This window comes from Cryptomeria japonica, chromosome 1, assembly GCF_030272615.1.
Source record: "Cryptomeria japonica chromosome 1, Sugi_1.0, whole genome shotgun sequence".
In the NCBI taxonomy this organism is placed as follows: Eukaryota; Viridiplantae; Streptophyta; class Pinopsida; order Cupressales; family Cupressaceae; genus Cryptomeria; species Cryptomeria japonica.
In genome coordinates, this window is record NC_081405.1 from 581694760 (window position 1) to 581716595 (window position 21836).

At 35.4% G+C, this 21836-nt stretch overlaps 1 protein-coding gene across 1 annotated transcript; it reads left to right on the plus strand.

Annotated features, from left to right (window-relative positions):
- Window positions 1-16352: 16352 nt before the first annotated feature.
- LOC131856140 (uncharacterized) lies at window positions 16353-20150 on the plus strand. The gene is made up of 3 exons (XM_059207543.1): window positions 16353-16958; window positions 19495-19547; window positions 19633-20150. Exons 1-3 carry the CDS (start codon window positions 16832-16834, stop codon window positions 19828-19830), a joined length of 378 nt encoding a protein of 125 aa, XP_059063526.1. The 5' UTR covers window positions 16353-16831; the 3' UTR covers window positions 19831-20150.
- Window positions 20151-21836: the final 1686 nt, after the last annotated feature.

Here is a 21836-nt window from a genome sequence, read left to right on the forward strand (position 1 = left end):
AACTCAATTCAACCCCACAATCAAGCAACCAAAGACATAGGTACACGACATAGAGCACCAACCAACCTCTCCCACTAGGAAAATCACCACCTCCATAGGCATTGCCTCCACCTCAATGAGAATAGTGAAAGAAGAAGAGGGGAGAAAAATGAGCGAAACCCACACCATGGCCACAAGAGAAAACTCCACCTCGATAGGATCCACACGAAGAAGAATCCAACCAATAACAACAAAAACCCACTTGAGAAAAATAATAATAAAGCACATGGAAATGTAAAAGATAATTACAATCCCAAGAGAACAAAACCCAAACCAAAAACAAACCATGGCCAAACACAACCCCTTCAAAATTACCAACAACTACCTAACTACCAAGAAGAACAGAGCCACCACAAGCCCTAGCATCGAAAAAAACACTCGAAAGAAAAGACAACAAAAACATAGGAGAAGAGTAAAGATAACCCCACAAGGAGGCAAAAACCACAACACCCACAATTAGGTTCTACAAGAATAAGAAATAAAGATCCCACAACAACATCAAATTCAACAAAGCCCTACATAGAGTTTTGCTACCAGTCACAAACAACCTCCCCACCAGTCACAACCCCATTGAGGAATGCACCAAGCCCAATAGGGCAAGCAAACAAGCCAACGGAACATTGAGGGAACCAAGCCCCAAAGGATAGAGAAAGCTCCAAGAAAATACCAATGAAAGAGGACATAAACCTAGAACCAAACCGCATAAGATCCCCCCATCATGGCCAAAAGAAGAAATAAGGCCACCCTTGCAATCCCCGTTGTACACCTTCAAATATAAAGCATGGAAAGCATACCAGGCAAAAACAGACACAGAAGAGCAACGGCCAAAAACCACGCCACAAAACACGGCACCCAAATGACGGAGAGGAGAAAATTCGTCCTCATCATCTAGGTCAAAGTCATCTTTGTGCTCAAACGATACCTCTACACTCTTTATCCCACCTGAAACCCTACCCTATCGTGCTCCACCACTCTCGCTCCACCTGAAATTCTCTGAGTGATCTCACAACTATAAATCAATTTTGCATATGACAAATTTTCCCTATAGTCCATAGATGTAGTCTAGAAATCTTTTTATTTTTTCTACCTAATTCACTTTGATCTTTACTATCTATTAGTTAGGTACTAGAAACGTTTAAAAATGCCTTGAGAAAATTGGTGAATTGTGAGGGTTCACTTTATCCTCATTCAAAACTCTATTTTATAATATATGGATTTTTGATAAATGTTGGTAGACAATAACCACATATACAAGAGTTCTATATAGATGTGATACAAATTAGGTTCTTTTTAATTCTTCAAGTGAAGTGAACTCATAAAATGATTTTTTGCTTTAATATTTCCAAATATGAATTTCTTATGAAATAATGTGCATTAAATTTCTTTGACCAATCCATTATAGATACTTATACAAATGTGTGCCAATGTGGCTTATAATAGCTAGTGAATCATCCAAAATTTTGATTTTGATTTTTAAAAATTTAAGGTTGATTCTATGTGTCATAAGATCACTCTTGTGCACCATGGGATAAGTAAATATACATGGATGTTGAATGAATACATTGATGTTGAATGAATACATTGATGTAACATGTGTAATAAATGGCTTATAATGATGAATGCATAAGAATACAAGAAAAAAAGACAAAGCTAAGTTGAAAATATGGAAACAATCATAAATGAAGCTGGATAAAGGCTAAGAAATAAATTCAATTTTACATAGATGTCTTTTGTCAACATTTAATTATATTAAGACATTATATTATAATAGGACTAAAACTAAAGGAGAATTATATTATCTATTAAATATACTACTATTTATTTTTACTTTATCTATAAACACATTGGATCATTGAAATCATAATTGCATCGAGTCATTCCAAAGTGTTTAAGTATGAGAACATCATAATGTTTTTAGAATATGAATCATTAAATTTTTCATTATTATAAACAAAAATTCACTTCCTTGATTTTTATTGATTCATTTGTTAAATAAGATAATATTTAGATATAAGTACTATTACCTAAAATATTAAACTTCATCAAACAAATTTTATTGTTTTAAAAAATATGTATTTTTAATCATTTGTAATTTAAGATAATTTATAAAATTAAAATAACTAAGAAAATTTTAAAAAACTATTTAATATTTTGATAATAAATAGAAAATAAGGTTCATCAAAATTTCACCCAACTCAATACTTCAACCTCTTAAAGCATTTCAGTCATTAGATTTAAAGATTTCCTTCACATTTCCATACAATTCAAAACATTCCATGTATTTACAATATATAATTCAACATTCATCATAGTATGGACCAAATAAAAGCATCATTGTGAATGTTGCTAGTTTGTGTAGCCATGTCATTTTAGAATGGGTGTCTCTAAGTGGAGACCTAGACCTACTTCTTACTCTAGAAAGACATGTCCTAGCGACATCTCTAGTTTGAGTAGATCTACAAGGAGATGCAGACATATTACTTAATGGAGAGCTAGTAGTCTTTGGTACATCTAATGAAGACCTAGAACTATTACATGTTTGAGAATTAACACTATCCACCATATCTCTAGTTTGAGTTACTATAGACCTAGATTCATTTTGAGTGTCAATGTTCTCTGCCACATTACAGCTAGATAAATTCCGTGTTGGGGAGTTAGTATGCTCTATTTCATCAAGTAATGAAGATGGAGAATTTTGATTTGTTTGGAAATCAGTGATATCTACTGAATCTCTAATTTGGATTATAGGTCTAGAAAAAGATGGTGATGGAAACCTAGATTCATTTTGAAGATTTATATTCTCCTCATCTGTAATTTGATGAGGCATAGGAGGAGACCTAGATCTATTCCTTGTTGGAGAATTAATAATCTCTCCTGCATATGGCAATGCAGGTGGCATAGATGGAGATGGCAATGAAGACCTAGTTTCATCTTGGGTGTTAGTGCTTTCTCTGTCTTTATTTCTATGACGCCTAGAGGAAAACCTTGATCTCTGTCTCCTCTGAGTGTTAATGTGATCTTCCGATGGCCCTTGTGGAACCTTCCTGCAAATGGGACACTTGTTCTGCCTCTCCAACCATTTCATAATACAAGGAGCATGGAAAATGTGTTGGTGGTGACAAGGCATCTGACGTGCTTCTTCTCCCAGCTTAAAATCCTCCATACAAATTGTACACTGAGAGCCCACACTCGTATGCTCATCTGATATTCGAAATGCAGGGAGCAGATCCAAAGCCTTCATCTTTTCTCCCCACAACTTTTCAAGCCTCTCCATTATCCTTGACTGCATAGCAATAAGATCTTGGTAATTGTCAAGTAATCTAGAGTAAACTCTGCTAATGGTTTTAGTTGCCTCTTCCCGAGTATTTGGCTGCTCCAACTGGTACCTTAAATGCTCAAATTCAGAAAGCATGGAAGCCTCGCGAGTATCCAACTCCTCCAATCGGCGCCTTAAGTTCACGTATTGATCAGGTAGCATCAAGATACTTCTTACACTGCGGCTTTTGTTGATTCTGTGAACTACTCTGTTGTGGAGATCATCAAAGTTATGGAGTTGAAAAGTTTCTGTATCGCTCTGTCCAACTGTAACCATTTTCTCCTCATCTGTTTCAGTTAATAACCATTCTGGTAGAGATAACCCTTCGGCTTTCAATGCCCGTAGGGTTGGAGTGATTCCATCTGCTAGTAAGCGAGCTCCAAAAGACATATCTGTGTGGTTTTAACTACAACGCGTACTTGCACTGCTTGTTATTAAACCACGCTTTGTCTTGAACAGTTTTATCTCTGTATAAATAGATGACGATCCAAACGAGGAGTCACTTGCATGACGTTTGAGATATTAGGAAAAGTTAAAAAATGTTAAACCAAGTTTCATTAGAGTTTTGTTTAAATTTGTAATATTTATAGTAATTTGAGGAAAGATCTTTAGTTACAAGTGTAAGAATAATTTGTAATAATTCAGATTTTATATATGAAGAAAATTAATTAGAATTGAAGATAAAATTATTTATTTTAGTAATCAATAATGAAAGCTTAAATAGATCCAAGGAAGATAAGTACCTATAAAGGTTTTCTCATTGAATGTGTCTTATTTCTATAGAAAATAATAAATTAAATTTTTTATAAAATAGCTTTTTTTTTTAATTAAACTATCTAGATAATTGAGTGATAGTTTTAGGAGGTTTTTATTTTATTAATATAACAATTTGATTTAAAAACACATTCATAAGAATAACTCTCTACATAATTTTAGATAGAAAAAAATTATTTATTTTATTTTATTTTTGAATTATTAAGAAAATATTTTATTTACATTTAGAAAAATATGTTTATTTTATTTTATTTTGAAATTATTAAAAATTTATTTTATTTATATTATGTTTAATTATTTGATTTTATTTACTTAAAAATTATTTTAAAATTATTATTTTACCTATTATTAGTTTTATTTTAGTTTATTTTCATTTACTTAAGAGTTATTATGTTTGGGAGTTAAAATGAGGAGTAATTATGAGCAATGTGGTTCAAAGGTTTTAGCTAGACACCAAATAGTGGGGATAAAGCAAAGGAGGTAAAATCAAGGTCTACAAACCATGGTTCCAAATATGATACTCGTGATATAGGGGCTCTCTTCAGTGATTTGAACATGGAAGAAGCTAGGAAAAGCAACAAGACCTCTAAGTGAATGTTTGTAAGCAATTTTAATTTAAAAATTTGATTCCATGCATTTTAACCCTAGATGATTTCCTTAACACTAAGGTAGAAAGGCTTGAAAAAGAACATTGTCATTGAAAAATCCATTGAAATAATGATCCTCATTGGATTGAATGAAAACCTAGATCAACCAAAATTGGATTGGACTAAACCTAGAGGTTAATTTTTGGGTGTAAGGTTTGAAAAAATTTCCTTCCAAAATAAATTTGAGAGGAATGATGTTCTCAAGGGAGGCCCGTGGTTCTTGGGAAATAGAGGCCTTTACTTGAGAGAATGGATGCAAGGTTTACATCTACATCAAGAGTTAATCGTTGATTTCCAACTCTCAATTTACCTTTAAAAGTTACCAAATGAAATGTGGATAGAAGAGATCTTTGAACCGATTGGAATCTTTTTTGGTGAATATGTTAATTTCTCTAATTTTGCTAGGGCTATATAGGTTTCTTCCTACTAAGCATTTGTGTGAAAATATATCTGAGCAAACATATGAAACATTCTATCAAGCTTTCTTTAATCTTGGGTGAATTGATTCAAGATTTGGACTATGAATGCCTCCGAATAAGATGTTTTAATTGTTCGTAGATAGACCATATTCCTTGAAACTCTTTTTCATAAGAGAATAAGAAGGGGAGATATCATCTCATGGCTATCCTCCTCAGGTGGTGATGTTATCATAGGGAAAAAAGTGTAATATAGAGGTAAGGGTCGTAAATGATTGAGCAAAACTATTTTAAAGATGAAGTTAGGTTAATCCAATATTTAACAAGGTGAATCTTGAAAAGAGATTTTACTAATTTCAAAGGCTCTTAAGGAGGTGACAAATTGTGATCCCAAAGTTTCACCCCAAGCATTGAATGTTGAGGGAACCACTAATGAGCCAAGGAAATTTTCATGTGGGAGAAATGTGATAAAGATTTTAGATGAGAAGATGAAGAAAACAAAGAAAATTCTTGGAGAATAGCACTAGGAGAAGTAAATAGTTCTAGGGGAAAAACCTTATAGTTATGGATGCCAGGTCGGTTAGAGGGAAAGGGAAAAAATGGGGGTAAGAAAAACTAAGTTAAAGGAACTAGAGGATATTAAAAATGGAAGACATCACTTGATAAATAAATTTGTCAAAACTAGAGGCAAGCACCTTCTTGTTGGAAATAAATTAGGAAAAGGTAAGTGTACCAATATGCTAGACAATTTAGTGGCCACTAGCATAAAACTGCCTAAAATAGATAAAACATGTATATTTTTTAAATAAATTCAAAAACCACATATGCATTAAGGATAAAAAAATCTGAGCCAAAACACATGCATCTTAGTTGAATTAAAAACACATATGTGTTATTTGAGATAATACTACATGTACATGCTTTTATGAGAGAAAAACACGCATGTGTTTTCCTCAATATGAACAATACATACATGTTATGCTAAAAAAGAAAAACATGTACGCATTTTCCTAGAACATAAATCTACAATAGGAACATGACCTACTCAGGTTTTTAGTTCTAGAAAGCACAAACACATTTTCAATGCTAATGCCTTTAACATTCTCTTATGTTTTTTTTATCAAGATATATACATAAAATATAAAAATTTATTTTTTTCTTATACTTTAAGTTATATTTTATATATGTACTGGCAAGATGTTTAAGAATGGTTTTAGATTCTAAGTATCATAATGCAAATTCTAGATTTTAGGGGATTAATTTTTCAAACTTAGTCAAATTTTAGTAATCAACAAGCACCTATCATCATTCTCTTGTTATCTCTCTATCATGCTCTGTCTCCCCCAAGTTTTAGACCTTTTTGTTTCCCTATCTCTCTCCTTCTCCTCCCTCTCTACCTCGCACTCTCTCCTCCCTCCCAAAGATCTAGATCTTATAATTTCTCAAACTTAGTCAAATTTCAATAATCATTAAGCTCATATTATCATTCTATCTCTATCTCTATATTTCACTCTCTTTGTATCCCTCGATCTCTAGACCTATCTCTCTTCCTATCACTCTCCCTTTCCACCTTCTCCCCCATCTTAGTATCTCACTCTCTCCTCTCTCCCCAATCTCTAAACCTATCTCTCACATTTCTACTCTGTATCCCTCCTCTCTTCTCTCCTAATTCACAGACATTCTCTCCTCTCTATCTCTCCTTTATCTCCCCTTCCCCAACTCTCTCTCCTTCACTCTATCTATTTATCTCTATATCCTCTCTCCCTCTTCCTATATACCTCCCCTCACTACCTCCCTACCTCTATTTCTTTACATACATGTCCCATTCTCCCTTGTTTTCTCTCTACCTTACCTTCCCATGCTCCCTCTCCACTTATCTCTATTTCACCTTTACCCTCTCTACTTATCTCTATATCTCCTCTCCCACTTTGTACATGTATCTCTACCTCCTTCTCTCCCTCCCTCCTTCCCTCTCTATTTCTCTTTATCTCGCTCTCTTTGTCTCCTTTGAGCTTTATACCTATCTCTCTTTCTCTCCCTATCACTCTCTTCTCCCTACCTCTCTCTATCTTACTCTATCCTCTCTCCCCCAAGATCTAGACTTATCTTTCTACCTCTTAAGCTCTTAGCCTTCCCTGCCTCTCTCTATCTTACTCTCTCCTATCTCCCCCAAGATCTAGACCTCTCTCTCTCTCTCTCTCTCTCTCTCTCTCTCTCTCTCTCTCTCTCTCTCTCTCTCTCTCTCTCTACCTCTGTTTCTTTGCATACATATCCTTTCCTCCTTCCCCCTCACTCTCCCTTTCTATCTCTACTTATATCTATCATCCCTCTCTCTCTAGACATAATTCTTCTTCCTTCCATACCTACCTTAGTTTCTCTATATACATCATCCTCTCACCTTCAATTTATACCTACCTCTCTCCCTAATACCCCCTTTTATCCTCTCTACCTATCCATATATCTCTACTCTCTATTTCTCTCTTTTTCCCCTCTCCCTCTATCTATCCATCTATTTACCCCCTTACTCTCTTTATCTTCCATTTCCCTCTCTTTGCCTACCTCTTTTTACATTCCTCTCTACCTTTATCTCCCCTCACTCTTTACCTCCTTCTCTCCATACTTATTTCTCTCTCTCCTCTCTCTCTACCATCCCTTTCTTTGAATAACTCTCCTCCCCTCCCTCACTCCAACTCTCCCCTCCACTTTATGATTAAGTGGTGCGAGGGCACTTAGAAATTTTAGTTGAGTTTGTTTCTAGGATGTTGGAATCATGTTTTTTTTTATTTTGTAATAAGGCTAAGAGGCCATTAAGAGTGTGCTCAAATGATTGTAAGGGCCGTAAGAGTCTTTCTTTGTCCAATGTTGGCATGTGAGCTCTTAAGGGTCCCAGGTAGAGAACTTAATAGGATAAGTTTTTTTTGGGTTAATGTAGGTTGGTTGATGTTGTTTTGAGATTGGTAAGGTCATATGAGTCATTTGAGAGTGACCAAGTTTGGTTTTGAGCAAAGTTTCTCAACTATGCAACAATTTGCAAAAGTTGCTCATAGAAACTTTGCAACATTTCTATACTCCAATAGTTAGTTGGTTCACACAATTAGTTGTGAGCATTTGTAACTACTCCAAGGCTAGTATAAGGCTTGGAAATACTGATGATAATTAGCTGTTGAAGGTTGTTGAAGATCTTAAGAAAATAAATAGTTTTGGTTTCCCATTTGTGGGCATTCTTCTGACTTATTTTTGTTCCTTGCAAGTTTGTACGACCTGTACAGATCGAGCATCCCAAAAAAGGGACATGGATTATTAGTCTAGTGACTCACCTTCATTTTGTTTTTGATTTGGAGTCTGGAAGTGTTTTAGTTTATGAATAATCTATATTTTGTTGCAGGTGGGTTTTGAGAGCAAACTGGTTCCAACCTAACACTCCAATGTGGATTTCCTCTCTGAAACTTTGTGAAATGTTAGGTTGTGATGTATCCTATGTTTTCTTTTTGGCTTTGAGACAGGGGAAGTCAAAATAAATATTTGCCACCATACATCAAGCTTGGCACATTTAGTTGGCAAGCGCTAGGAATCATGGACAATAGGCCCTAATTGGGTGAGTCTGGTGGTTGAAAGTGAAGTATGATTGGTTTGGAACTCCATATGGAAGAAAAGACCCCAAACTATCATCAATTCACAAAAGCATTCAGACGGGTGAAGGAGTTTTGATCACTCCCTATTTTTAAGGTCTAGTTAACCAATAAGGGTTAGATATGTTAGTGACCAAACCCACCTCCGGTTTTGAGATATTGTATGTAAACCAGAAAAGGGTGTCTGGAATGACAAAGAGTTCATAGGGTTGTTCAGGAATTTTAACTGGTGAATGCATAATACCTCATTGATAGGGCTACTAGAACCGGTTAGGCCTAAAAGTGCAGTTTGTTTGTGAAAACACCAAACCGGTATGTGTGAAAAACTCTTGAGTAAGGAATAGGGTTGGGAATCCATCCAAAGTCATCCATCCTAATGTGTGTAGTGTGGGGAATGAAGATCCTGTGGTAGAGAGGTTGAACTCTCAAGTTGAGTGTGAAAGAGAGTGGAAAAACAAGGTCTCCTAGCCAAGAAAAATGGAACTCACAAAACAACAAGTGCTTATCCTAACCTAAGGACCTTGGAAAGTTCAGAGAGGGTAAGTCTTGCGAACCCTTGGAGGGTGTGTGGTGTAGAATCATTGGATGGTTCTTGTGTAGCTTGGAGGAGATACCTAGACAAGGTAGCACAAATTGGTGAGAGACAATCCACTCTACATCAGATTGGTATCAGAGCCAATTAATTGAACAAAGTGGTGTATGTCAGACCCAGAGGTAGAGTCAAAAGCCAGCAGCATGCCACCAAAGGCAATGACCTAAGAAGCCATTAGGAAGTTGGTATAAGACATGCTTAGTGAAGTCCGGGAGCAAGAAACGAAGAAAGCAAAGTCATTGAATGGGGTGATGAAACTGATGATGAAGATGCAGATGTAATAGGAGTCATAACAGAAAAGAAGGACCTGGACAAAGATCGAGAGATCTACTTGGATGCCCTCAAGTCACTCAATAAAGACAACATAGAAGGTTTACCTATCTACAATGGAAACCTAAATGGCGAAGAGTTACTGGATTGGATAGAAGCCTTGAACAATAATTTCAAATACAAGGAAGTTGCAGAAGAAGAGAGGGTCAATTTGGCCAAGTCAAGACTGAAGGGATCAGCCTTAGTGTGATGGGACATGATGCAAGAAGAAAGAGAACAAACCAGGAGAAAGAAGATCATCTCTGGGGAAAGAATGAAGATCAAGATTAAAACTCAATTCTTACTTGTAGATTATGAGGTGTAGATGCACAAGAAGTTGCAAAATTTGAAATTAAGAGAAATGGATGTGAGTACTTATACAGAGGAGTTCAAGAAACTTACCCTAAGAGCTAGGAAGAAATAGAAAGAAGTGGAGAAGGTTGCAAGGTACTTAAATGGCCTTAGACAAAATATTCAAGATGAGATCAATGTGATAGCACCCGACACGGTCCATAAATGCTTTCAATTAGCCTTGAGAGTAGAAGATAATATTAAAAGGAAAGGTGAACAAAATCAAAGGGGCAGAGGTGGCAAAGGTTACAGAGGAAGAGGTACCTTTGGAAGGGGCTATAATCCCAACAAGAATGATGAAAGAAATCAATCAAATAATGGTGGTGACAATCCTAAAAAAGGAGGACAGTTTAGAGGCAACTCTAGAGGGAGAAATAACTATAGAGGCAGATTTGGCAATTCAGGAAGAGTAACCACAGTCTTCACTGGAAAATGCTACCATTGTCATCAATTGGGACATACCATGAGTCAGTGTCCTGAAAAGACTTCAAGCTCTCACATGGGAGACAGGAGAACCCAACTAGTGCAAGAAGAGGATTTTCAATGTGTTACCTCACCAATTAGCAAGGCAGGACCAATCCTAGAAGGACAGAGCCTGATGCTAAGAAGGACCTTGTTGAAGGTACCACAATCCAAAGAAGCTACACAAAGGAAGACACTTTTCAAAACCACCTACAGATATCATGGTAATATTTATAAAGTTATAGTAGATTCAGGGTCTACTGAGAACATTGTAGCAGTTGAGATTGTAGACAAACTAAAATTGAAAAGGTTGCCACATACCACCCCCTATAAGGTATCTTGGTTGAGTAAAGGTAAGCATGTGCTTGTAGATGAGCAAGCTTGGGTAGATTTTGAAATATGATATTACAAGGATAGAGTGCCATGTGACATATTACCCACATGGATGCATGTCACTTGCTATTAGGATGACCTTGGTAGTATGATGTCAAAGCCATACATGATGGGGAGAGGAATTCCTATGTTATCACCAAGGAGGGTAGAAAGTTTCAAATGGATCCCTTGATTGATTAGGGTGAAGAAAGACATGTTGGATCAAGTTTTATGTTTCTTGGTGGGAAAGAGTTCTTGAAATTGTTGAAGCATGAAGGGAACCAAGGATGTGCTCTTATAATGAAACCCAAAGAAGAGACAAAGATTGGAACCAAAAAGATGATACCGCAAGAGGTGCAGACCTTACTAGACCGGTACAAAGAAATGATTGTCAATGAGATACCAGATTCCTTACCCCCTATGAGAGATGTTAACCATCAGATAGACCTTATACTTGGTTGAACTTTGCCAAACAAAGCTGCTTACAAAATGACACCTACTCAAAATGAGGAAATAGCAAAGCAAGTGTAGGAATTGCTAGATAAGGGGTTGATAAAGAAGAGTTTAAGTCCATGTGCAGTGCCTAATATTTTGGCACCTAGGAAAGATGGTAAGTGGAGGATGTGCACTAATTCAAGGGCCATAAACAAAATCACAATTAGATACGGGTTTCCAATGTTGAGGATTGAGGATCTAATGGACTACCTAGGAAGAGCTTGCTACTTTTCTAAGGTGGATTTGAAATCAGGATATCATCAAATTAGGATCAGACTTGGTGACGAATGGAAGACAACCTTTTAAACAAATGAGAGGCTATATGAATGGTTGGTGATGCCCTTTGGGCTCACAAATGCACCTAGCACTTTCATGAGACTCATGAATGAAGTTCTTGTAGAGTTCATTGGTAAGTTTGTCATTGTTTATCTTGATGACATTCTAATTTTTAGCAGGTCAAAGGAGGAGCATATCAAACATCGGAATCAAGTTTTGAGGAAGCTACATCAAGAAAAGTTGATGATCAACTTGGATAAATATGATTTTTTCAAAAATGAATTGGTGTATCTTGGTTTTGTCGTTTCTCAAGGTTGTTTAAAAATGGATCCATCAAAAGTGGAAGCAATAGTAAATTGGCCTACTCCTAAGTCAATAGGAGATGTAAGAAGTTTCCATGGTTTAGCTTCTTTTTATAGGAAATTCATTACAAGTTTTAGCCATGTGTGTGCACCTATCTTGAACACCATCAAAGGTGGGGTAAAATGTCAGTTTAAGTGGACTAGTGCAGTAGATAAAGGGTTAGATTTGTTAAAACAAAAGGTAGAAGAACTTCCTTTCCTTAGGCTCCCTGATTTCAATCATCTCTTCACTGTGGAGTGTGATGCCAGCAAGTTGGCTATAGGGGCCATTTTGAGCCAAGAAGGTTACCCGGTTGCATTTTTCTTTGAGAAGCTCAATCAAGCAAAATTAAAGTATTCTACCTATGATCTAGAGTTATATGTTATGGTGCAAGCACTCAAGAAGTGGCGGCATTATTTGTTACCTAAAGAGTTCATAGTCTACACTGATAATCATGCACTTAGTTTTTTGAATGGGCAGGAGAAATTGAATCAAAGACACCTAAAGTGGGTTAAGTATTTGCAGGCCTACACCTTTTCCATTGAGCACAAGAAAGGAGTCACTAATAAGGTAGCATTTGCCTTAAGTAGAATGGTTCTAACCATTCAAGAAGTACAACTACAAAGTGTGGGGTTAAATGACCTCAAAGATCTATACCAAGGTGACAAATATTTTGGTGACGCATATGATGTTTGCTCAAAGTTTGCTAATGCTCGTCATGTTGCCTATTCTGATTTTATGTTGCAGGAAGGCTTATTGTTTAAAGGACACCTACTTTGCATACCACTGTGCTCTATGAGAGACAATATTGTCAAGGAGAAGCATCAAGGCAATCTAAGTGAACATTTTGGTCTTGACAAGATCTTAGAGCAAGTTGGTAGGTTCTACCATTAGCCTAGACTACAGTCAGATATTAGAAGATTTGTGGAGCAATGTGCTATTTTTAAAAGGGCTAAGGGTACTTCCAGCAATGCAGGTTTATATCATCCTCTAGCCATACCAACAAGGCCATGGGAGTGTGTGAGTACATGGACTTTGTTCTTGGTTTACCTAGAACTCCAAGAGGATATGATAGTGTCTATGTTATAGTGGATAGATTCAGCAAGATGGCATACTTTGTGCCTTGCAAATGCACTAATGATGCCTCCAACATAGCAGGGTTGTTCTTCAAAGAGATTGTAAGGATCTATTATTTACCAGTTAGTATTGTGAGTGATACAGATAAAAAATTTGTGAGCCACTTTTGGCGAACCTTGTGGAAGAAACTTGGTACTAACCTTTCTTTTTCATCTGCATACCATCCACAGTCTGATAGTCAAACTGTAGTAAATAGGTCCTTGGGTAATTTACTGAGATGTCTCACCAAATAGCATGGTCAAGTTTGGGATTTAGTATTGGGACAAGCAGAGTATGTCTACAATGACTTTGTCAATAGGAGCACAGGTTGGAGTCCATTTGAGATAGTATATGGATGTCATCCAAGGGGTATCCTAGAGCTCAGAGACCTCATTTCTATGGACCATAGAAGTGCTCAAGGTGAAAACTTTGAACAGAATATGAAGGAGATCCATGAACAAGTCAAGAAAACATTGCAGCAGAAAACAAGAAGAGAAGTACACTAAAAGGTAGGTGATCTGGTTATGGCCTATCTGAGAAAGGAAAGACTTCCTAAGGGACATCCTAGCAATTTGTGCATGAAGAAGATTGGACTTCTTAAGGTTGTGCATAAGTTTGGCAACACTGCCTATGAGGTGGAACTACCACCAAACTTGGGAATATCACCAATCTTTAATGCATGTGATTTATTCCAGTATAAAGGAACTCAGTCAGCTGCAAACCAATAAGAGAGTACTGCTACTGAATAAGTAGATTGGATACAAGACCTATCTCCAAGCCAATCAGTGACATTGGACTGCATTTTGGATTCCAAGATTGTCAAGAGGACTAGGAAAGTAGCCTATAGAGACAACTTGGTAAAATGGACAGGTCTCCCTGAATCTAAAGCTACATGGATGTCTGAAGGAGATATACTACAACATGGAACCACTGTTCAAGCCCTATCCACTCAAGGGACTTGAGTTTTTCTTTTCCTACCCTGGATGTATGGTGCAGGGGCACTTAGCAATTTTTGTTGAGTTTGTCTCTAGGATGTTGGAATCATGGTTTTTTTAGTTTTGTAATAAGGCCAAGAGGGCATTAAGAGTGTGTTCAAATGATTGTAGGGGCCCTAAGAGTCTTTGTTTGACCAATGTCAACATGTGAGCTCTTAAGGGGGCCATGTAGAGCACTTAATAGGATAAGTTGTTTTTGGGTTAATGTAGGTTGGTTGATGTTGTTTTGAGATTGTTAAGGTCATATAAGTCATTTGAGAGTGACCAAGTTTGGGTTTTAGAAAGTTTGCTCACCTATGCAACAATTTGCAAAAGTTGCTCATAGCAACTTTGCAACATTTTCATACTCCAATGATTAGTTGGTTGACACAATCAGTTGTGAGCATTTGTAACTACTCCAAGGTCAGTATAAGGCTTGGAAAGACCGATGACAATCAGTTGTTGAAGGTTGTTGAAGATCTAAAGCAAATAAACAGTTTTGGTTTCCCATTTGTGGGCATTCTTCTGAGTTTTTGTTGTTCCTTGCAAGTTTGTACGACCTGTATGGATTGAGCATCCCAAAATAGGGACATGGATTATTAGTCTAGTGACTTATCTTCATTTTTTATTTATTTGGAGTCTTGAAGTGTTGTAGTTTGTGAATAATCTATATTTTGTTGCAGGCGGGTTTAAGAGCTCTAAAAACCAGGGTTTTGAGAGCCAAATGGTTCCAACCTAACGCTCCAAGGTGGATTTTCTTTCTGCAACCTTGTGGAATGTTAGGTTGTGATTTATTCTATGTTTTCTTTTTGGCTTTGAGACAAGGGAAGTCAAAACAAAGATTTGACACCATACCCTAAGCTTGGCATGTTGAGTTGGCAAGCGTTAGGAATCATGGATAATAAGCCCTAATTGGGTGAGTCCGGTGGGTGAAGGTGAAGTATGATTGGTTTGGAACTCCATATGGAAGCACAAACCCCAAACTATCATCAATTCACTCGGGCAATCAGACCGGTGAAGGAATTTTGATCAATCCCTATTTTTTAAGGCTTGGAAAGGGGCAATTAAGCCTAGTTAACCGGTAAGGGTTAGATATTTTAGTGACCAAACCCACCTCGTATTTTGAGATATTGTATGTAAACCCCAAAAGGGTGTCTAGAATGACAATGAGTTCATATGGTTGTTCAGGAAGTTTAATCGGTGAATGCATAATACCTTGCTGACAGGGCTACTAGAACCAGTTAGGCCTAAAAGTGCAGTTTGTTTTTAAAACACCAAACTGGTAAGTGTCAAAAGCTCCTAAGTAAGGAATAGGGTTGGGAATCCATCCAAAGTCATCCATCCTAATGTGTGTAGTATGGGGAATGAAGATCCCATGATAGAGGGGTTGAACTCTCAAGTTGAGTGTGAAAGGGAGTGGAAAAAAAAAGGTCTCCTAGCCAAGAAAAATGGAACTCACAAAACAACAAGTGCTTATCCTAACCTAAGGACCTTGGGAAGGTCAGAGAGGGTAAGTCTTGCAGACCCATGGAGGGTGTGTGGTGTAGAATCATTGGATGATTCTTGTGTAGCTTAGAGAAGGTACCTAGACAAGGTAGCACAAACCGGTGAGAGACAATCCACTCTACATCATTAAGATTATAAATTAAGTTTGAGATTGAGAGATATGAAAAAATAAAACAATGGTTTGCATATTAACACAAACTATATGACATGAAAAGTAAACTCCATTACAAATAAACCTAATCACCAATGAATCATCAAAGCATAACCTCCTCCATAAATAGCCATTGACAGTGTTACCATTTTATCACCTCTAAGCATTTATTAATAAGCAGCTAAAGTGAACGTTCCCCACTTAAAGTCATTGGGGCATTAACAGCTTTCCCCAATGAGAAAACTTATTCACCAAGTTCACGTTCGACAGAACGAATCGTTTAAACACGTCACCAAACATAAAATTCAACGTTCATATTTAAGAACGCTCAGAAAAGCAATGGACTCATTTTACAGGCAGTAAATTCTACGAGAAAATTACGCGTACAAACATGAAATCAGAGTGCCATGTCAAAAGCGAAACATGCCCACATCCCGTTTATTTTAAGGGCGGGTGACAGCATATAACTTACACGTGGACAGACAAATTCCGGGTAACCGGCTGCCAGGTCAACGAGACCGGCTGCTTCTCCGAATTATGTCCCCAAATGCAAGCAAAACAGAATCACTTAGGAAATCCACCAGGTCGGCGGTTCGACTCCTGCCGCTCACCGCCTGCCGCCCTTTGTAATTTTCCTGTGATCTACAGGCGTTATGAAAATTCATTGATCGCCCCCGATCCTCTTGACATGTGCATTATTTGTCCCGTTAACTGACACTGCAGAAAAATTGGCCCTGTTAATGCAATGTATTTAATGAAGAGCATATACGTTTGTTTTGATGGATAATTCGTATACTGAAAATCCTCGACTTTGATTGAATTTTTGATTCAGACGGTGCACTTAAATTATTGTAAATGGAGATGGTGTTTGTGATGATTTTGTTGATTTGTAGCAGGGGCGGTGGATTATTAGTAGACTTTGGGTTCATTACTTAATTGCCCAATTTATAGCTTCTGTTTTTTTCCTCTTTGAAGGGCATTGAATTTATAGGTCATTGTATGACATTGGATTATCACTGTTCAGAACATGCATTGTACTCTTGTGAAGCAGATAAGAGTTAAGTATGCTGTGCTTTCAGTTCAGTAGGATTTCTGCACCAGCAGCCGCCTCCATTGCTGTTCGCTTGACATTTTCGCTTCTCTTCCTTGCATTTTTTGTACGCTCTGCGCGTTTGCTTGTTCACCCAATAGGTAATCTTCAATTCAATTTTTGTTATCAAACTGGTATTAGGTTCAATGGTTTCTTGATTACTTTAAATTATCTGAAATACCCATGTTATCTTATTTAATAGATAACAAAAGCTGGAACAAATCAAGATTAAAAAAAAATATTGTTGTTGCTCTGTAATAGTTGGAAATAATGGAAGTTTAGAGTTGAGTATTAGTTTGCATGACAGTCTAAACTGTGTATGTAGTTTTCTGATGATGAATCAAGTGATTCGAAACATCCATTGAAAACTATATATATGATTTAATCCAAATGATTACAGCTACATTTATGTACACTTTTCTTACTGTTTCCTGCCACACTGATGTTGATGTCTGTTTTCTGTTCTCTATTTTGTTCGCAGTTATAGTTGATATCATTTTATTGAATTATGTTTTTATTGTACAATTAAGTTATAATGATAAATATAATTGTAAGCTATTCAAATGCTCTCTGGATTCAAGACAACATTTGGGATTCATGATGGCCATTTATACCATTCAAATAATTTTAATTGTACAAGTTATCTTTTAGGTTAGTGTATTTGAGATTCAATTATAGGATTGGATGAAATAAAAGACATGAACTTAGAACTCAATATATGAGATTTATTTGTAGAAGAAAACCAACAGCAATTTAGGTAATGAGAGTCTCAGATTTTATTGTAGGAGAACTTCTATAATGAAATAAATGTCTAGTTTAGTGTCTCAAATGACAACCAAAACCATTGAAATAATTCAAATGTATAGATTATCTTTTAGGTTAATGAATATTTAAGATTCAAGATGAAATAAAAGCCATAAATTCAGAATTCAATATATGGGAGTCATTTGTAGAAGAAAACAAATAGCAATTTAGTGAACAAGAGTTAGATTTTATTGTGAAGAACTTCCATAATGAGAAAAAGAGATGTCTAACTTTAGTGTACAAGGAATACTCTACTAGCCCTTCCTCCTAAACAGAGAAGGGAAAGTACTAATTGTAGATATTCATAAAATTGTCTATGTACTTTTGAACCAAGTAAGATTAGAACTTGTGTTTCCTAAATAAAATATGCATGTCTTCATGACTAGTTCAAATTAGACTATACAAATACATTCTTAATGAATAATTTTAATATAATAAAGACTGGTTTTATAAAGAGACAAGATGGTCATCAGTATTCTTAATTAGGGTTCCAACATAAAAAAGGCAATTCAATCTTATGTAAAATGTTAATTTGGTTAATTTATCCTTTCAAGTTAAACTTTAGACATAAGAAATGTTGGTCAATTTTATATAGTGTGTCTATTCAACTGACTTTTTATGCTTTATGTAAACAGTGGACACTACTTAACTACTTTTTCAAAATGGAAAAAGTTGGTCAGTCTTAGTCTATTCAATTGTTTTGTATGCCTTACTTGAATAATTAACAGATTTTAACTATAGTTTCAATATGAAAAAGATTAATCAAATCAATTTAACTATTGATACAAAATATTTTACTACCACTTTTTCCAACTTCTTATATTAAGAACCAAAGTCTTATATAACCCCAAAGGTATTATTATTCTATTATATACTATATAACATTAAAAAATATGAATCAATAATTTATAAAAAAATTATTTTCACTTTTACATTATAGACATTAATATTAAATTAAATTAAATAATAAATATTTTTATGAAGATATATTCAGACAAAATATTACCTTAATGGAAGTAAACCATAAAGCCAATTGATATGCTAGCATAAAAAAATCAAAGAGAAAACTTGGACCGACATCAGATGTAGAGTTAATATTTTTAAAAGAAGATATAGATTTCCCTCCTTAAGAAGATATACATGTCTATCCTTCATCTTTTAAAAAATATATCAAAGCAGCTATCCTTGAGAAAAACTTTTGTTAGTTCTGTTGAACATGATATTGTGGGATAGTGCTTCCTCTCTGGCACGCAGCATCTAAGGTAATCAATTATTCACAATTTTGTCTGCATTATTGCTTTATCCATTTTACCTTTTATTGTGGACTGAATCCACTTGTCTAATATGGACTGCAATCAAAACAGATTCGCTCTCTGTAACTTTTTTAATAGAACTTGCTTTGACGACTGGCACTCAGAGTTTTATTTTTAGTAAATTATAGAGAAGTTGTTGAGCATTAATCTGCACAGTATTTGTTTCTAAAAGGCATGATTATAAAAAAATAAATCCCAGACTCAAAATATCTTAAATTTACTCAGTGGAATTAGGGTACAGCAAAATAACCCAACTGAAGCAATAGAATCTAAGTTTATATGGACTAATATGTGCAGTGCAACTGATTGTTTTGAGTGGATTGAAAATGGGAAAATAAAGGTTATTCCAAGCAATGATTGAAAGTGGATTTTAGTAATGTCTTTTTTCTTTTAATGAATAAAGAAAAAGAATACTCAATGGTCTGTATATAAATCTACAAATAACTTATAGTAATATAGAATTGATTTGTGAAATATTGGGATGATTGAAACTGAAATTACAATGTGACCTTGGCTGCAGATTGCTTGAAGTCAGGATGTCAACCCCAAGAGTTACTTCTTGCAATGCCTCAGGTATCATCTTCATCTAAGACACTCTGTACTATGACATTAACTTAACTTTTTTCTTTTTGTGTAAAATGAGTTTTAAAACTTTCAGGTAACAATAGAGAAGAAGAAATTGAGCCAGAGGCCACTAATGGCAGTGCCAAAGCATCTCTGCAATTTGGCAGGAAGTAAGGGTTGCAGAATTGGAAGCATGCAGCTGTTGCATGAGGTTCCCTCGGGTCCCAATCCCATTAGCCAGGAATATCCCACCAGTTTTCATATAATCAAGTCCAGACCACCTCACCCATAACTATATCAGATCCTCTAACATGTAGATAAATTATATCATACTCTTATCTTATACAGTTTAATTTTAAGAATTCCAAGTGACCTCATTAGACTACCAGTCCTCCACCAACTTGGAGATGCAGGCTTCAATAATATCCATAAATCTTGCATGGCTGCATAACCTCAGTGTTTGTCTGTCATGCAAAATTGCAAGAGCAAATGCAGCCACTTAGAAACTGTAAATATTATCATTATTTATTAATGTATAGTCCTTGCCTTTCTCAGAAAATAACAGTGGAAAGAGGAATGGAAATGCAAATATAATTCATATTTCAGTTATCACTTATCAGAGAAGAAATTAGTGTTATAAATGTTATAAATTATTGTGGCCATTTCGACATCTTGGTTATGGAAAGGCTTTCCTTTTTATCATTTTGAAGTCATAGAAATTGTTTTTCAATTCTATTGGATGGCTTATGGTTTAGGGGTAAGATTGGATTTTTTCTTAAGAAGTGGGAGTTAATTGAGCTTTTGTTTGGGTGAAGTTTTGGTGATTGCTATTGGAATATTGAGGGGTTGAGGTATTGAAGGGTATAGTTTTCTTTGTGGATCAACTCATTGCCTTTGATCTAGTGTTCGTTTGTAGGAAACATTTTTTTAGATTTTGTGTGTATACAAATGTGGATAAAGAGCTTGTGTTTTCAATTACCTTATCCTCCAAACTAGGTGCATGTTGCCAATATATTGTTTACGAGGCCTCCACAATAATGTGTCAAAATCATCATATGACTAGTCACTCATTTCTTGGTGCTTGGTCAACAAGAGGTCCAAACATATCTATAGAAGAAAAAGGATCTCAAGGTGCTTTCTCATCCTTAGTTGGAATCAAAGTCACTAATTAATATTTTTGTTGAGAGTGGTCCTTCTTCAATTAGTGCCCCTATGTTGGCATACCAAGGCATTGCTGAGTGAGTTTATAAGAAAACTTGTGAGGAACAAATTCTAATCAACAAGAATTGAGTCAAAAGAGTTTTAGGCTGAAAAAACTTTCAACATTCTTGCAAGCTCTAATATTTGCCCAACTTCCCTTCTTCTAAGTGGGATGAAAGGAAAATGGAAAAGGATGTCTTCTTAGTCATCTTAAGGATTCTTCTTTGCTAGGGTCAACTCCCAAAAATGGAAGTTTTGTTAGTAAGAAAAGTTTTCTTAATGTTATTTTAGTGGAACCAAAAGTAAAGCTTCAAGTCACCTAGACTCTATTGTTCTTTTATTATTTTTGTTGGTTTTAGTTGTTCCTTGTCTCTTTTTGGGAGTTGTTGCATGATTTGTGTGCTTTCAACACCTAGGTTGTCTAGTCCTTGAAGTAAGTTTCTTTGGGACTTTATCAAAACCATCTCAAACTACTCTTAAGAAAAAAAAAAAAGGTGAATCATATGAGCATGAAACATTGCCTTGAACATAAGTTCATAATTAGATTAATGAATTTACTTAATTTCTCCAAATATAGTAGATACCATGATGCTAAAATGTTTTTGAAAAAAATATTCACACCTACTATTTGCTTTCTTACATCATTTTTTACTTTAGAGATCCCTATAGATTGCTAGGCCAAAAGGCTAGTATGTTTAAATAAAGTTTTGATTTAAATTAAGGTAGATATTTTCTAGTGAAACATTTTATAAGGTGAAATCAATTTTTTTTTTTTTTTTAAAATTAAGTAAATTAAAAATTAACCAAACTATTCATTAAAAAATTATGATAGATTATATATATAGAAAAATAGATAAATAAGGGAAAATATAAGGTTTGTACATGAGAGCTAACTGTTTTTAACAAGAAAGAAAGATTAGACAAAGAAATTAAATCAAATTACAAAAAGTAAAATGACAATAGAAAATCAACATCTCATCCAAAAGAGTTGATCACAACTAACAAACACACACAATCCATAGATCCAATATATGAAAAAAAAAATTGAAAAGATAAATATTTTATACAATTATATTTGATAGCTATAATTTTAAGGAA